Below are 18625 nucleotides of genomic sequence, written 5' to 3'. Positions count from 1 at the left end.
TTGGTATCTGCCAACAGCTGGTTTGGGTGACTTTTTGATCAGTACGTTGCTTTGTTGCTGTCCACCTGGGAAGTGAAGTGACACGCTGTAACAATGGACTTACTTATGCGCTAGATTTCAATTCTGGGTTTGGTAAACCTATTTGTCCATCTGTTTAGGCTAAGTATCTTTAGTTTACAGGCTGTTCAACAATTCAGCTAAGAGATTCCAATTTTAAGAGTTTGTTGTGGAACTGAGATGAACAACTGTCCTTCCTTGCAGTACTGCAAGACTGCTTGTTCTAGCTTGTGCTGTTTTTATAAAGGTGCGAGTGCCTTATGCATATGGCAGAATGATTATAAGCAGTGGTTTGCATAGCTGAATGAGGTTGTGTTGTGATGCTCTTGAGCAACATTAAAGTTATATGGTGTTTAACTACATGTTTCTTCTGCTGCACAAACCTTTACAAATTCGAGTGGTATTAAATGTGGGCACTGTGCGAGTGTGTGGTGCAAAGAGACGAACTGGGCTTAAGTCCTGTGGTTTTATGAGCCTAGTGGGGGCCCAGTATCTGGTTGATTATTATGAAATTTTACGTTAAAGTTGCTTTCAATTGTTGCTCAGTTTCAGGAAGCTCATAATCAGGTGTATGAATGTATGTACTCAGCGACTTGTTGGCAAAGCAAATACCGCATCATCCTGTCCTTACCTTGAGTATCTACCACTGTACACTTGAATTGCTTAATTCACCTGTGAATTCTTGTCTAGAAGCAAGCAATTTTCCTGCAGGGCTATGCCCATAAAATTTCTCTTCCTATCTATTCACCTGTGAATTATTTGCTGAATTCAACTGATTGTAGCTTAGCATATCTTGTCCATTCCAGCTGCTCTGATTATTTTTCTCAAGTGCCCAATGTCTAGCTATACTCGGTTCTTGCTTATTACACAGTGGTTCATGGCACTGGAGATTTTGATTGTTAGATTGTTTTACAATAAAAAGGTAAGGCCCATTAATTCAGTGTGTGACCTATTATTTCTTGTGTATTTTTAACTGCTAGAATAATTATCGGATGAAGGGACAGTGCCCCCAATATCTAAGTTGATATTCATTGTGTTTGAAGGGCGATGCTTGCTAACTTGGTTAACTATTAGTAGGCTCATTCCTTAGGGGTGTATAGATTTTGAAAGCTCTAATTATTAGATTGTTTGCCAAGCAAGGGTTAGTGCCTAATGTGTGTTTGCTGGAATTAAGAACCGTTCTTGAGGTAGGGTTTATCACTGGTTGATAAAAGGGGTATGTGCCTGTGCAGAAATTCCAGGTTTAACAGTACTTTGCCAGAAGGGCTTCAGCCCACAATTCAGCACAAATCTTATCTGTCTCTTGCGTAATTTGATTTCTTAAAGAAGAAATTTTTCCCGAGGGCATACAGCTTTACTGTGTGGTTAAATGATGATGGCATCCTCTTGGGTAAAATATTCTGGAGGTAAAAGAGTACCCCATTCGGATCTCCGGGCAGGGACTACTTAAGAGGACGTTATCAGGAGAAAAAACTGGCGTTATACGGATCAGAGAGTGGAATGTCAGATCCCTTAATCGGGCAGGTAGGTTAGAAAATATAAAAAGGGAAATGGTTGCATTAAACTTAGATACAGTGGGAGTTAGTGAAGTTCGGTGGCAGGAGGAACAAGACTTTTGGTCAGGTGAATACAGGGTTATAAATACAAAATCAAATAGGGGTAATGCAAGAGTAGGTTTAGTAATGAATAATAAAAAAAAAATAGGAGTGCGGGTAAGCTACTACAAACAGTATAGTGAACGCATTATTATGGCAAAGATAGACCCGAAGCCCATGCCTACTACAGTAGTACAAGTCTATATGCCAACTAGTTCTACAGATGATGAAAAAATTGATGAAATGTATGATGAGATAAAAGAAATTATTCAGGTAGTGAAGGGAGACGAAAATTTAATAGTCATGGGTGACTGGAATTCGAGAGTAGGAAAAGGGAGAGAAGGAAACATAGTGGGTGAATATGGATTGGGGGAGAGAAACGAAAGAGGAAGCCGTGTGGTAGAATGTTGCACAGAGCATAACTTAATCATACCTAACACTTGGTTCAAGAAATCATGAAAGGAGGTTGTATACATGGAAGAACCCTGGAGATACTAGAAGGTATCAGAGAGATTATATAATGGTAAGACAGAGATTTAGGAACCAGGTTTTAAATTTTAAGACATTTCCAGGGGCAGATGTGGACTCTGACCACAATGTATTGGGTATGAACTGTAGACTAAAACTGAAGAAACTGCAAAAAGGTGGGAATTTAAGGAGATGGGACCTGTATAACTGACTAAACCAGAGGTTGTACAGAGTCTCAGGGAGAGCATAAGGGAACAATTGACAAGAATGGAGGAAAGAAATACAGTAGAAGAAGAATGGGTAGCTCTGAGGGATGAAGTAGTGAAGGCAGCAGAGGATCAAGTAGGTAAAAAGACGAGGGCTAGTAGAAATCCTTGGGTAACAGAAGACTTATTGAGTTTAATTGATGAAAGGAAAAAATATAAAAATGCAGTTAATGAAGCAGGCAAAAAGGAATACAAACGTCTCAAAAATGATATCGACAGGAAGTGCAAAATGGCTAAGCAGGGATGGCTAGAGGACAAATGTAAGGATATAGAGGCTTATCTGACTAGGGGTATGATAGATACTTCCTACAGGAAAATTAAAGAAACCTTTGGAGAAAAGAGAGCCACTTGTATGAATATCAAGAGCTCAGATGGAAACCCAGTTCTAAGCAAAGAAGGGAAAGCAGAAAGGTGGAAGGAGTATATACAGGGACTACACAAGGGCAATGTACTCCAGGACAATATTATAGAAATGGATGTAGATGAAATGGGAGATACGATACTGCATGAAGAGTTTGACAGAGCACTGAAAGACCTGAGTCGAAACAAGGCCCCGGGAGTAGGTAACATTCCATTAGAACTACTGACGGCCTTGGGAGAGCCAGTCCTGACAAAACTGTACCATCTGGTGAGCAAGATGTATGAGACAGGCGAAATACCCTCAGACTTCAAGAAGAATATAATAATTCCAATCCCAAAGAAAGCAGGTGCTGACAGATATGAAAATTACCGAACTATCAGTTTAATAAGTCACAGCTGCAAAATACTAACGCGAATTCTTTACAGACTAATGGAAAAACTGGTAGAAGCCAACCTCGGGGAAGATCAGTTTGGATTCCGCAGAAATGTTGAAACACGTGAGGCAATACTGACCTTACGACTTATCTTAGAAGGAAGATTAAGGAAAGGCAAACCTATGTTTCTAGCATTTGTAGACTTAGAGAAAGCTTTTGACAATGTTGACTGGAATACTCTCTTTCAAATTCTAAAGGTGGCAGGGATAAAATACAGGGAGAGAAAGGCTATTTACAATTTGTACAGAAACCAGATGGCAGTTATAAGAATCGAGGGACATGAAAGGGGAGCAGTGGTTGGGAAGGGAGTGAGGCAGGGTTGTAGCCTCTCCCCGATGCTATTCAATCTGTATATTAGCAAGCAGTAAAGGACACAAAAGAAAAATTCAGAGTTGAAGTTAAAATCCATGGAGAAGAAATAAAAACTTTGAGGTTCAATGATGACACTGTAATTCTGTCAGAGACAGCAAAGGACTTGGAAGAGCAGTTGAACGGAACGGATAGTGTCTTGAAAGGAGGATACAAGATGAACATCAACAAAAGCAAAACGAGGATAATGGAATGTAGTCTAATTAAGTCGGGTGATGCTGAGGGAATTAGATTGGGAAATGAGACAAAGTAGTAAAGGAGTTTTGCTATTTGGGGAGCAAAATAACTGATGATGGTCGAAGTAGAGAGGATATAAAATGTAGACTGGCAATGGCAAGGAAAGCGTATAGATTTAAGTGTCAGGAAGTCGTTTCTGAAGGCATTTGGATGGAGTGTAGCCATGTATGGAAGTGAAACATGGACGATAAATAGTTTGGGCAAGAAGAGACTAGAAGCTTTCGAAATGTGGTGCTACAGAAGAATGCTGAAGATTAGATGGGTAGATCACATAACTAATGAGGAGGTACTGAACAGAATTGGGGAGAAGAGGAGTTTGTGGCACAACTTGACAAGAAGAAGGGATCAATTGGTAGGACATGTTCTGTGGCATCAAGGGATCACCAATTTAGTATTGGAGGGCAGCGTGGAGGGTAAAAATCGTAGAGGGAGACCAAGAGACGAATACACTAAGTAGATTCGGAACGATGTAGGTTGCAGTAAGTATTGGGAGATGATGACGCTTGCACAGGATAGAGTAGCATGGAGAGCTGCATCAAACCAGTCTCAGGACCGAGGACCACAACAACAACAAAGAAGAGACAGTGCTCGAGGTCTAAGTCAAAGTGGAACTGGAACCTCTGGGATTTTATGGAGTAATTAAGGATTAAATAATATTGTTAAAGGGCTAAGGCCTGTTGATTAAGGGCAAACTTCATTTACATCTTTTGTACCTCTTGTGTATTTTGCTTGTACTACTTATTTCCTTGAGAAGTGAGTATACCCAAGGTCTAAGTTAGTCCTTCTGTGGAGCAATCCAAAGTTTAATAGTATTGCACTAGAATGGTTTCGACCTGAGAATAAATGTTAATTTTATCTGTGTCTAATGTACCTTTGTGAATTTTAATTGTACCAATGATTTTTTTTAAGAAGAGGCAATGCCACATGTTTAAGTAAAGATTACAATTGGAATTATCATGTCTCCTACAGTGGGTGTCTATGGAGAAACTAAAGTTTTACTAATATTTGCTAAAGGGGCTAAGGCTAACTGATTAGGTACCTCTTGGTAAAATTTTCCACATCTGTACTGAAGTGTTCCTGTGTGAAGGAAATGGTTTATTAAGTAAATAATATATTGTGGTGCTCAGACGTTATACACTCAGGAACCCTCGAGTTCTAGTCTGATCTGCTCTGAAGATTGCCACTAATTCCCTATGCCTGTCCTCGAGGCATCACAGGTGTTGGAGACCTGGTTCAAACAGGAGAGTTCCTACTATTAGCTTCTACTGGAAATGTTTTTGCCCCACAGGGTATTGTGGGCAACTGAGTCCCCAAATAGGAGGAACAGAATAGTGGAGACAGATTTCTATTAGACCTACCAATACGTTATACAGTGTGCACATCTCGAAAAAGATATATATTACACAATGATACCCCTAACGGGCAGGTAGACACAGATTGTCGCAGTTTCTAGTGCTGGGTTGGGTCACTAGTTCTCTGTATACCCTATACATATCCAAACATATAAGCATGCGGACAATGTGTGTCTTAGTATATCTTATGACACAGGCCAGAATTCCCTGTCTATTTTAGGTGGTGTGTGCTGAATGCCAATAATGAAGTATAAGTGCCTCAGTTACACTCCCAAATATAACCTGCATAACATGATGAGCAATTCAAATTTCAGCCACCACTTTTGAGCTGTAAAATTTATCTAAAATTCAACACCTAAACTACATGATAAGTTGTTTCTATTACTCCTTCTGTTGTTTATACCCCACCCAGGACATTCCAGAATCCCATTTATAATTTCTTTAAATTAAGATCAGATGAGGCATACTGTGCCAAATAATTTACTTTAAATAATCCTTATGTAATCTCACACATTTCATTAAATGCACTAACGACTATCCACAGTGCTTGCATTTCCTTACATACATTCCCGGAACTGGTTGTGGAGGGGCAAAGGATGTACCCCTTGTCTCTGTTAGAACTGATGCTGTTGATTCTAAATTTGGCTAGTTCTTTGGTAACAGAGTCCCAGTACGATTGTGTTTGGGCCAAAACTTCCGCCTTTTCCAGCCATATTTTATGCCCGTTTTCCAAGTGACGTTCAACCAGCTTTGTTTGATATGTTGTGAATGCTCTGAACAATGCTTGGTAACAGTGTGAATAGTTTGATCTATATAAATGCTACCACATTCATAGGGGGTCACCACACAAACCAAGAACTCTTAAGATCTATGTTGCCTTTAACAGTGCATCACCTTTGAGGCAGAGTGGAACACTGGTCTCAGACCACGCCTTTTTAGCACAGAGCCTACCTTGCTAGTAGTTGCACCATAGTATGGAAGCAATGCTGCTGGTTTGGTCTCTTCTGTGAGGCGTCTCATAGGTGGCACTCAATTTCTCCCTTGCTGTAACCATTTTCTCTGAAGCTTCAAATGCTGAAATTCAGACTCTAGGTGATCATTGTCAGAAATAATCTGTACCGCTTGTACAAAAATATTCAGGACCACTTCCTTGTGTAGAAGGTGGTGAAAACTGCTGGCACTTGAGTACCAATCAGTGTGCTTAGGTTTCTTGTACACTGTACAATCAAGCCAGAATCCTGTCTTTCATTCAACCCAAACATTCAACAACGGACGCTTGCCATCCCTCTCCAATTCAACAGTAAATTTAATGTTGGGATAGACGTCATTCATGTGATCAACGAACTGCTGCAGTGCATTTCCACCTCAAGGCCTTATCACGAAGGTGTCAACGTTTCTAGGAAGCAAGATGAATACAACCTCATGGAGTTCAGAGCTTGCTCCTCCAAGTGCTCCATGAAAAAGTTCCTAACTGCTGGAGGCAGTGGGGATCCTCTGGCCGTGCCTATGGTTTTCGGTACCCTGTACACAAGGAAGCAGGACTGAACAAGTACATACAGAGGGAAAAGTTTATTTCTGGTGACAACCATCTAGAGTCAGTTTCACCATTTGAACTGTGTGTTTCGAGAAAATGTTTACAGCAAGAGAGGAACTGCTAAACTTTTCACGTGCCACCGACGAAAAGACGGCTTGTGAATGGGTGAAGAGGCCAAGCCAGCTGTGTTCCTTCCATAATGTGGAGCAACTATTAGCAAGATAAGACACATGCTGAAGGGACACTGACTGTAACCAGTGTTCTGACCCATCTCCAAGATAAGAGGTATGTTGCAGTCCGTTACAGACAACGTAGATCTTCGAGTTCCTGGAGTGTATGGTGTCCCCTGTGGATGTAATAGCATTTACATAGGTCAAACTATTTGCACTGCTGCCGAGCACTGTGCAAAGCATTCACAACATATCAAACCAAGGGAACTTGAGAAGTTGGCTATAGCTGAACACTGCCTAGGAAACAGGCATAAGTACAATTTGTACAGACTAGAGTTTTGGCTCAGACACCATCTAACTAAGATTCTGTTATCAAAGTGGCGAAAATTAGAATCAACAGCAATAGTTTTAACAGAAACCAAGCATACACACTTAGTAGGGCATTGAAGACAGCTTTGGACATTGAGCGAAAGCACAGACACAGGGTTGACTATTGAAAGGACGCGGGAGTGGCAGTTGCAAACATTGCACTGGTCTCTCACGTCATGTGACGTCACCTGGTTCCGTGGTAGGATGGAGCCACCAGGAGCTGCCCAATTTTCCTTCTGTGTGTGCATCACTCCCACTCTCTCTGGAAGGTTTTGGATGCTACCATTACATCTATACAAGCAGCACATCATGCCAGACCAACAATTGCTGATTTTAACTCCTGATGACAATGGTGGAGACAGCTGTCCAAAGTTTCAGTGTTTTATTCAAAATTATGCAGCCTGTAAACCAAAAAAGATTTTATTGCGGTTGGAGGAAAAGGAAATTGCTGGATGGCTGCACAAGTGATTGCTTAAATGAGTACAAGAATTAGTACTGCTGGAAGTGAAGAGGGGAGATCCTGCTTCAGCAAAGAGAACATTTATAGGACTACTCCAGAAGGTACCAATTGCCAGTCTTTTTCTAGAATGATTGATTGTGTCAAAAAATTTCAAAGCTTAAGGTGCCGCTGAACCATGAACTTGGCAATCGTAGATAATAATGATGTTTGGTTTGTGGGGCACTCAACTTGCATGGTTATCAGCGCCTGTACAAATTCCCAACCTTTGCTCAGTCCAATCTCACCACATTCATGAATGAAGATGAAATGATGAGGACAGCACAAACACCGAGTCATCTGAAGGCAGGTGAACATCACTGACCCCACCGGGAATCTAAACAAGGACGACGTGCTCAGGAAGCGAGAACATGACCGGGAGACCATGAGCTGTGGACTTGGCAACCATAGGCCAATCATGACAAAACCAGGGACCAGTAAATATGGACACGATTAGCACAATCTGCATCGCAAGAGCGGAGAGCATTGAGTTTCTGCATGCAGCTAGTCTTTAGTTGACGAATATGGAGCAATCATGTCATCTTTTTGTCAAAGAGGAATCTCAAAAATTGGGACTGTTCTGCAATGTCCAAGCACAGGGAACTGAAGCAGAGTTCTGGGTCAGGATGGGCCATGGTATAACAATTTTCTACGACTCGCAGTTTTGCAGGAGGGAACTTGAAGCAATGGGAAAGGTTGCAAGCGAAGGCTCCTCGGATGGCACCTTGGAGCTGGTGTTTGACCAAGACTACAGACTGGGAACTATGACAAACGCAAAAGATGTTGGGTTGTTGTCTGGCTTAAGGATTTGGATGATGGTACTACCTCACTATTGCAAAGGCAAACACCTAGCCAAATACAGTTTGATGACCAAGTAGATGGAGCCTTTCAGTAACATTCAGATGTTGGATCATCTGAATAGGAATCTTATCAGGGTTCGGGTAGGGATGGCGGTTATTGCTGAAACAGTTTTCTATTATACTGCTAGGTGGAATAGAGGTTGCTGATGCTATCACAAAGTGTTCTGCAAGAATAAATGCATCAGAAACAACACACACCATCCAGAAGGAAGAGCACCTGAACAGTTATTGATCTCTAGAGGACCCCACGACAACTGGGCTTGATCCACACCTAGTATGAAGAAGCATACATTCCCGAGAAGGAGACACAGTGCTCCCAGCATTCCTTTTTACTGTGTTTAATTAGGTAGTGAGGCTTAGCATGAAACCACTTAGAAGTGAGGAATGTGGACTGTGAAGAATGTCACTTGAGATTTTGCAGGGCCCTTAGACACACACAAATAGCTGTTGCAATGACTTAGGTTTACCGTGGCACCAACCATCTGTAGAGAAGGAAATATCAGTTCCAGCAGCATGGGTTATCACATCAGAGACATCTACACAGCCTCATAGATGTAGCCTGACAGATTAATAGCTGAAAAAGTGCCATGGCCTGAAGTGGACAAGAGTACTGTCAGTGAGGAGAGACAGAACAACCTAAGAAAGAAGCTGGTCAATCAGGCAGCCCTTATTAGACGAAGCAGTACTTCCTCACAGGAGATGGTGTGCACTGAAATCCCAAGCTAGGAGAAATGGGGTGGGAGAGGTTGGTGGTGGTGGTGGTGGTGGTTGTTAGATTGAGGTGATCATCTCAAGGCAAGTAAGTGCCCAAATAAATGTTATATCAGAGCAAATCAATGTACAAAGTTTTTGGATGCTCTTTCGCGGTCACCATGGTTTGAGCAGAGTGCACTGTAACCCTGAACAGTTAAGGAATGGCCATCTGTGAAGTGCGTTTCTTGTAGAGCAAGAAAGATTACAGTAAAGGAGGATCTCAGTTGCTGTAGTTCCAGCAGAGGACAGTTATATCCAGTGCAGTTCCACTGGATCATCATGCTAAGGGTGTCCTTGTTAGCCGCGAAGCAGCTAGGAAGGCAGGTTATGTCCCAGGATCACTGTAACTAGGAGGAATGGAAGAAAGCCAATGAACATTGGTTGGGAGTCCAGTGGCATGGTGGGGGATTTGGTGCCTGCGGGATCACCAGAGTAATCTTCTCCCGAGGTCTTTCCTTCTTCTCTTTTACAACTTATGGTTGTCTAGATTCTTATGAAGTCTTACCAGTTGTCTGTGTAGAGGCGGAAGAAAGAGTGGGCACCCCTGATATTCACACTCTCTGGCTCCTTCAGCTACAATGGGAAGGCCTATTGTCCCCATGGTCAAATTTATTTGAGTGGCTACCAGATGTCAATGTCAAGGAAGGAAGTACACCAGGCACTGCTGATTACCTGGCAACAGCAACGGTAAAGGTCGATATCACAGACTGAAAACAACAATCATTATTTCTAAGCTCCAAATTATGAGAGATTATCTGTGACCTTCAATTCTTGGACTTTTGCATTCTTTGAGTAGATTAGTACACTTTGGGAGTTGGGGAGGGCAATTGTTCCAACAACTGACACAGACAGGTGGGAGCACACGTGGTGAGTTGTTTTAATGTGCCTGGCTGCAGTCTCCACAAAATCAGGTTTTACGTACACTGGGAAGACATACACTTAAAAGTGCCGGCATTTAAAATATCCCATCAACGGTGGGAAATATAGCTTCAAACTGCAGTGGCAACACAATTTAGACCTTTTCTGGAAGCAAAACCTCCTCAAAAGTGAGGATGAATGTGCTGATGTCTACCTCATTTAGTGGTCCTTGATGTACATGATGTATGAAAGATCCCTCACCTCTGAAAGGGCTTGCATAATGTTTTATTTGTCTGCAGCTTTATATACAAGTGAAAATTTAATCCCTATACCATGCAGAGGTTCTTGTAGGCTATGATGGTAACAGGTGTCTCACCAAACAGTTTATGGGAGAGTAGCACTCAGGACTGGGTACGATTTGCTATGCTAATTAAAATGGAATTACTTACCATTTTGCTAAGGGAAGAGAAATTGTCAAACACATTTTCAATATTCTCCACAAAAACATTGGTTTAGTAGAAAGGGCCCTCCGTTTGTTTGGGTGCAAACTAGGTACTGACGGGAATAACTGTTCACGAGTCACTTTGCTTGTTTTCTACAATGGTGTAGCCAAGAAGAGAAAGTTCCTAGGGTTGTGATGTTCAGCACTCAATTGCAGTCTGATGAGACTGATGGCATCTAGTGGCCACCAGTCGATAACTTTGATCATTTCATGACCTCAATATCCCCAAGACGTCACCTAATCTGAATGAGGGTCCACCACCCTCGAGTGCCGCCAGATAGTTTAAAGGCCACCTGGCATGATGGCCAGTGTATATAAAGCCTGTACCCATAAATGGACAGGCACCTACTCCTTGGCATAGGGAGGTGACAACCCAGGCACCAACAATCGATCCCTGTTTGGTCAGAAGGCTACCAAATAGAGGTATCCGACATCTACATCCACCTCTATCAGCCGACCCCCGCACAGTCCACACAATCTAAAAAATTTTGAGAAAGGGGGAAGTTAAACAAAGGTATGGGGATGGAAGACAAATTAACCGAAATTTGTAGTGTAACAGAAGGGAACAAAGTGGGAGAAACCAGAACTGACGTCCTATGAGTGAGGTAGGTTGTCAGCTGGGAATCTGTTCTACAGAATAAGTCTGAATAAAAATACAGACAAAATAAAACTGCGGCTCAGAAAATAAGATTTACTTCAGTAGCTTGGGAGCCCACAATCACCATGCACACACAAACGAGCTCTAAACCCCTTGGGGGGAGAGGGGGCGGGGGTTAATGTGGAGATAAGCATAACACACAATAAGAAAGTTTTTGCTAAAACAGAAGTAACATAACAGCTTTTGAAACTTTTAGTGCAAAGCAACGTAGTGGCCAGTGGCTTCACAAACAAACTCACTTGCTTCAATGAAGACCTTCAGAGCTTCAATAACATCACTTCCCTGTAGGGTGAGCACCGCCTCAAGAATGGCACGATACCTGAAAAATTTAAAACACTGTTCTAAAATTCTATATAAAATTTATAATAAGTAAAAAGATAATTACAATTTATTTAATTTCCCTTTAATCATAATCTGTAACTGATAGAAACAAAAACATTGCATACGAGGCAACATGAAATATACCAATACCAGCAGTCCAATCTATGATGTCATCAAAATGTCAGACAAACCACTCATGAAAATCCAGCATATAATACGTTACAACAAGAATTATAGGTATTCCCACAATATTGCAAATTCACAACCCATCATTTTTCAGCTTAACTTGTTACTCAGACTACAATATAGAACATCACATCCCACAGTCTACACAATATAGAACCAACACATTGCTATTGTCTAGAGGGTCTAGAGGGCTGTTGCCAGCTTCCAACTGCGAAGCATTGTCAGTAGCCGCCTACAGAGCTCTGATAACGTTGAGGCACAGCCATAGAGATGTTTACAGAGTCATGTAATGTTACTGGTTGATACAGTCCCATGAAGCTGCGCACCCAGCCTGTTGCAACTGTGAAGGATCAATTTTTGCCGATTCAACTATAGTGTTTTATTTTATCTTCGTTAAGTCCATATGACAACACACATAACATCATGTAACTGGGCGAAACACGTGGAACCAGTAATTCCGACCGAGGTGCAAAAAACACTTCAAAACTACACAACTTGCTGTGTGAAAATACTAATAGCAAAAAACTTTCACTATAGCAATGTGTGCTTTGTTACCTCCCTGATACGTTAAACTGCTCTACAGCCAGGAGAAACCCCCTACGTATGACCAGTCTGATGCAATTTGGACTATTCTAAATTGGATACAAACAGGATATGGAAAATGTGCAGACACACTCCACAAGTGGAGGAAATCATCTAGTGATTGCAATGCTGTAACTCATCTTGTATCAACACATCGCACATGTGTCTGCAAGGCACCTTCCGAAGATTTTCTGAAAATAATGAGTGGAGTGAAACTCAATGGACATGGGATTTTGGCACTTTATCACAAAGCTTTGTGTTCTTAGTAATTTTCCTTTGCTGAACACACAGTTCTCTGATGCCTTCGTATTTTAGCAACGTTTCTATTCTTGCACAGATTTTCTTCATGAATATGTTGCTAAAACCACAAATAGATTGTATATAGTGTCGCAACTATCAAATCTAAGGAGTAATGTTGCCGACATGAAAATGCCATCACATTAAAGCACCACCCAGCTCATCCAATGGAATTTTAACTTAATTCATATCTTGTAATAGTCACTCTTGTCTTTAGCAATTACTTTTTACCTTCTATACCAATTATCTCGCCATATTGTGTGGGCTGTGCAACCAAGTGCCATTGTTTGTTACTGTCATCAGTCGAAAACAAACTTCTTCGGACATCAGCAAAAGGACAACTTCATTTAAGTCCCCATGTTATGCACTAGTTCATGTGCAATCACTGTTTAGCTGTGTAAACTGGCTATGCAGATTATTGTGCAATAGCTAGCCAACACAACACCTGCAAACAACTAACACAGCCCTAACTTCTGATCTACACATTTTAAGCCAATACTTCCATAAAGGGTTGTTACAACGTTACTACAATAAAACAGATGTTGCAGATTTTCATCTGTCCAACAGATTGGCACACACAAGCCTTGATGTTTATTTCGAGGAGAAAAACTTCATTACAACATGCACCCAAAATACCTTAGGATCACCTTCAACAGCACATCTGATGCAAACATCTGCTACGTTCAAAAGCGGAAGTAACAGTATCTATAAGGTCTGTGGTACTGGTTAGGAACTATAAGCAGATTCCCCTTGAGTAGCAATAACTGGACTGCTGTATTCAACAGAGTACTGATTATCTCTTCAGTTTTATAGTCCATATGTGAAAAAGATAAATGTACTACTTAACGAATCCATGCATATCATTAGTGGATCTACTCACACATACTGGTTACCTATTTCATGTCACATTCTACCTCCTGACATCAGATGGAAGTGTGCATTCCTATTTGTCTGAAGATAGTTGATAAGCCTGACTTTCCAATATTTAATGATTCTTTTCTACAAAGCAAAACAGATCGAGATCATTGCATTCCACTAACAACAGCAATGATTCTTGCCGAAGATGAAGTCAATGCCATCTATGAATATAAATGTTACTGGCAGAAAAACTCTTCCACTATACCTGAAACTGTTCTGCAGTCAGGAGAAACCCCCTAACCAAGACCAGACTCATGAAATTTGGACTACTATGAATTGCATACAAACAGGACAGGAGAGAGATGCGGACAATCTCCCCAAGTGGGGGAAATCATATAGTGATTGTGATGCTGAATGAAACAGTTGTTCATCTTGTGTCAACATGTCGTGCACAGGCCAACAAGGCTCCTTCCAAAGAATTTTTGAAAATAATGAGTGGCATGAAACTACATCCTTGCCTATAACTTGCAATTTGTACTGTATTATGCTGGAGAACTGTTCTAAGTGTTGAAATGTAGAAGTTTGAAAAAACCGCACTAGGTATTAACCTGACATTGCATCCAAATGTTTTCTGCACAATGTTTATATACAATTATTCTTTTTTAAGAATAGGATGAAAAATCTTCTAGTAGCAGTTACTATTTTCAGTTAATCACTTTATTGCATAATTATATGCCATGATGGAAACATGACCAAAGTTTATTACACAGAAAAGGTGAATTTATGCTGGCTAATAGCATAGTTGCTTTACCACACATTATCTCATCACACTTTGTTTTCACTTAAGGGCAATCAACTACAAAACAAAATATTTCAACTTATAAAAACATCATCTACACATAAATTGCTAACAGCTATATAGAGGGAAAAACTGAACGTAGGTGTTGTGGAAAAGAGAGCCACATTAGGCCTACACCTTTGCTTTACAATATGATACATTAATTATTTAGTAAAGAATAGGAATGCCAAGTTGTGTTCTCATATGACAACTAATATTCTCGATGATATTCTATTCTGTATATTATATTATGATTCACTAGCCACATCCTGTTTATTTATAGACCTAATGCTTTAATTCTAACCAACACAGATACATTTCATCGGAAAATAAATCAGCCAACCCCGCAAGGAGAGAATGAAACGACCCATTATAAAATCATAAGCAAAAAAATAATTTTTGTAACCGGTCACTATTTCCACGCTCATGTGTTACGTGTTGATAAAGTTACTTGGGAGAAAAGCTTTGAAAGTATATTCACATTAAAATAATTTAAATATTTAACTACTCATTTTGTCATAAAGACTCATCAGTTTCTATAGGGAAATAAATTGGGCGTATGACAAGCTTAACTGTTCGTGATCTGGTTAACTATAATCCATTAGCAATACAGCATTTCTTCACTTAATTCAACATATCATCCCAATACAAACTATAATCGAAAAGCCGGCAGGAAACCTTTGCCAAAGGCGTAGGAGGTAAGAGTCCAAATAACACTTAGTCCTTTGTACTTGTCCAGGCTTAAAAATGCAACTACAACATATTAATAGGATTAGTTTCACGATTAAAACTTAACAAGGGTGACAATTGTTATTGTTTGAACACTAGACAAGTTTGCCGTCCTTACACATTACAAAAACGAGAAAAAATCCCTAACGCTGTATTTTAATAGATGTTTCTGTGTGACATACTTGTCAGCTTGATCCTTGTGCGAACCTCCTGAATTAGCAAGAGCTGCTAGTTGCTGGCGTACAGCATTTACTGTCACCGCCATCCTTCCGATAAATACAAAACTGAAAACACAATCTGGAAGAAATACAGTGGTTTATTATCTCAGCTGCACACAAGAGTGTTATCTTTGCCCTGGCAAATACTGAGAGAGAGAGAGAGAGAGAGAGAGAGGACGGACGGACGGAACGGAACATTTAACATTCGACATTGCATTTAAAATGGAGGCATTCACACAGACTGCCAGAGGAACGGAACGTTGAGTTCAAGGTTTCTCATGAAGAACGTTTTGATGTTGAAATTCGTGGGTGGAACGGTGTCGTCACTTGCTGACATCGGATGTTAACCCGTCTTCACCACACTAACTCGTGTTTCAGTACTTTATTTTGTGCTTTTGAGTCTTCTTAGTCTTTATTTCGTTCGCAAAGAAATTGCGACCAACTGAAAATATTCCGCTATGATTTGAATATTTCCTTTCCATTGAATTTCTTCCGCAAGAGAACTGACATGCTGGAAAGCAAAAAAAATGATTTAGGTGTTACAATACCTGGACAGAGGAAATGCCTAAATTTTGTTTAAATAAGAATATACGTTTATGAAGTTATTTTTATTAAATAACCTTTTTGAAACAGTGAAAAGTTAAATTTGTTGACAAAGAAAAATAGCTTCAGTATATCCATTGTGTGTTTATTTGTATGTATTATCTCATAGTATACCTTTTCGGAACGGATTTGTTATGGAACTGTAAGTACTTCTAGTTATAGCTGAATCCATGAACTATGGCGGCCCATGTACAGACGGCGATTGCATCATTGCCGGTTGCAAACAACAGCTGCGGTATGCACATAGGGATATAGATGCCAAACAGTTCGTTCAAATGGCTCTGAGCGCTATGGGAATTAACAGTTGAGGTCATCAGTTCCCTAGAACTACTTAAACCTAACCTAAGGACATCACACACATCCATGCCCGAGGCAGGATGCGAACCTGCGACCGTAGCGGTCGCTCGGTTCCATACTGAAACGCCTAGAACTGCTCGGCCACTCTGGCCGGCCCCAAACAGTTCGTAAGCTTGTGTTTAAAGGGTAGTGGGCAGCGGAGAAAGTTATTCGGTGAATTTTTATTCAGTTTGTTGCGATTTATCAAAAAGTTGAGCTCCAACCACAACATGAGTACCACTGTGAGATAGGTGGATCGAAAAGAATAAGATGTTCAATGTCATCTGGGACAGCAACTTGCGACACTTCGTCCTGAGCATCTACATACACGGAAGTACGAATGCTTGTGTCCAGTGACAAAATTAAAGTTTTCAGATAATTATTTTCGTAAAACACCAAAAAGTTGCTGCTATGTGCAATGCTTAACCACTTCCAACGTGGACACAGTCTACCACAAATTACATGTTATATAATATTCTGAACGGAATAATTGTAATACACCAAAAATATTGTAATGTAGTATTGGAAAATTTTCTGTCTTTTGTGACTGTGATACACGTTTTATTTATACCAGACGCATTTCGCTTTTTTTTTTAAAGCACGTCGATTAAAACAAAGTTGATAAAGTATACAAAGTCAGTTGTAGACTTATAAAACCATAAGGACTGAAATAGTGAAGTATTTGAGTGTGTCTGTCATATATAAACAGCAATTATTCGCTAAAATTTAGATCAGTTGCGACAAACTTTGAATGTGATCTTACAACTGCTGTCCATTGCAGATGCTTCAAAATAAAGCAAAACGCGTCTGGTATAATTAAGACTTTTATTATTGTCGCAGAAGACAGAATATATCTCAGTACTACTGGTAAAAATGCAATTGCACAAGAGAAGGAATAGAAAAAGAAAAAACAACATGAATTTTGTATGTGTGGCTTTCCTTTGGTTGTTTTCAGTCGCTGCGACCATCTCTCATCAACAGCATTGCAGTTCATGTCAGTGTCTGACTCATGTGGTGTTAGAGGGATGACTATGGGATCAAGGAGATTATCAATTAAAATTTCCCTGTCTATGTCCTCATCCTGTAGCTGTTCTGTGTGCCGAACACATTCAGCCCATACTGAGTAACACTGTAAAGTGCTTTGTGCAAAAGCCTTACTATGGCAGCAATTTTAAATGTCGTGATTCCTTCTGCAGGATACCCTTTCACTTGCATACATATGAGTTCTATCGGATTGTACTGGAAATGAAGTGTGCCAAAAGCAAAACTCTATGTACGCGTTCCTGTGCAGTACAATCAATTTCATACACTTTTACACGAAACTTACAAGATTTAGCAATCCACCCCAAGTTTGTCTGACGGTGTGCGGTATCGTCTTACTTGAAAGCTACAGCATGAAATCAGCTTTTTTGTACTTGTTCTGGGAGACTTGTCAACAACAATTGAGTGATAATTCACAGTGACCATAACAATCACTGAGTTCGCAGGTTTTAAGTAAGGGAGAAACTGTTTTTAAACCATAGTGTAAATGTTTCTGAGTTGATTTCAGAATGATAATCACCTGAATTGCTCTTTTTTGCCCAGAACAGTAATTTGCTTTCTAGAATGAATCAGAAGGCAGAACCAGTGTGAAGCACAATGATTCATCCCCCTTTACCAACTGATACTTTAAAACCACTGTGGTGGTACGCCACATAGTGTGATAAAAATTATATTGAATAGCTTCGCATATATACCAAAACTGATGTTCTAGGGAACTGATGACCTCAACTGTTAATTCCCATAGCGCTCAGAGCCATTTGAACGAACTGTTTGGCATCTATATCCCTATGTGCATACCGCAGCTGTTGTTTGCAACCGGCAATGATGCAATCGCCGTCTGTACATGGGCCGCCATAGTTCATGGATTCAGCTATAACTAGAAGTACTTACAGTTCCATAACAAATCCGTTCCGAAAAGGTATACTATGAGATAATACATACAAATAAACACATAATGGATATACTGAAGCTATTTTTCTTTGTCAACAAATTTAACTTTTCACTGTTTCAAAAAGGTTATTTAATAAAAATAACTTCATAAACGTATATTCTTATTTAAACAAAATTTAGGCATTTCCTCTGTCCAGGTATTGTAACACCTAAATCCAGCAACTAAGAGAAAAATACAAAAACGTCAACTGACGGAAAGAGCTTCTTCATAGGGTATTTTTCTTGCTCAGTAATAACCAAAAATACCTACAGAGACAGAAATATTTTAAGATGTGCTTAATTTTAATCAACCTCTGTAAATTTGGCCCTGAGCTAAGTAAAGTTTGT

At 40.2% G+C, this 18625-nt stretch overlaps 1 protein-coding gene across 2 annotated transcripts in view; it reads right to left on the bottom strand.

Annotated features, from left to right (window-relative positions):
- The window catches only part of LOC126457605 (COP9 signalosome complex subunit 4), a 75774-nt gene extending 60301 nt beyond the window's left edge, over window positions 1-15473 (bottom strand). For both annotated transcript variants that reach the window (XM_050094053.1, XM_050094054.1), the window contains exons 1-2: window positions 15332-15473; window positions 11578-11657 (exon numbers count right to left, since the gene is read on the bottom strand). In XM_050094053.1, the coding sequence (XP_049950010.1) occupies window positions 11578-11657; window positions 15332-15414 (163 nt within the window). In that variant the 5' untranslated portion in view covers window positions 15415-15473. The remainder of the gene's footprint in view (window positions 1-11577; window positions 11658-15331) is intronic.
- Window positions 15474-18625: the final 3152 nt, after the last annotated feature.

Source organism: Schistocerca serialis, chromosome 2 (genome assembly GCF_023864345.2).
Source record: "Schistocerca serialis cubense isolate TAMUIC-IGC-003099 chromosome 2, iqSchSeri2.2, whole genome shotgun sequence".
Taxonomy (NCBI): Eukaryota; Metazoa; Arthropoda; class Insecta; order Orthoptera; family Acrididae; genus Schistocerca; species Schistocerca serialis.
This window is presented reverse-complemented; position numbering and strand designations above follow the sequence as displayed.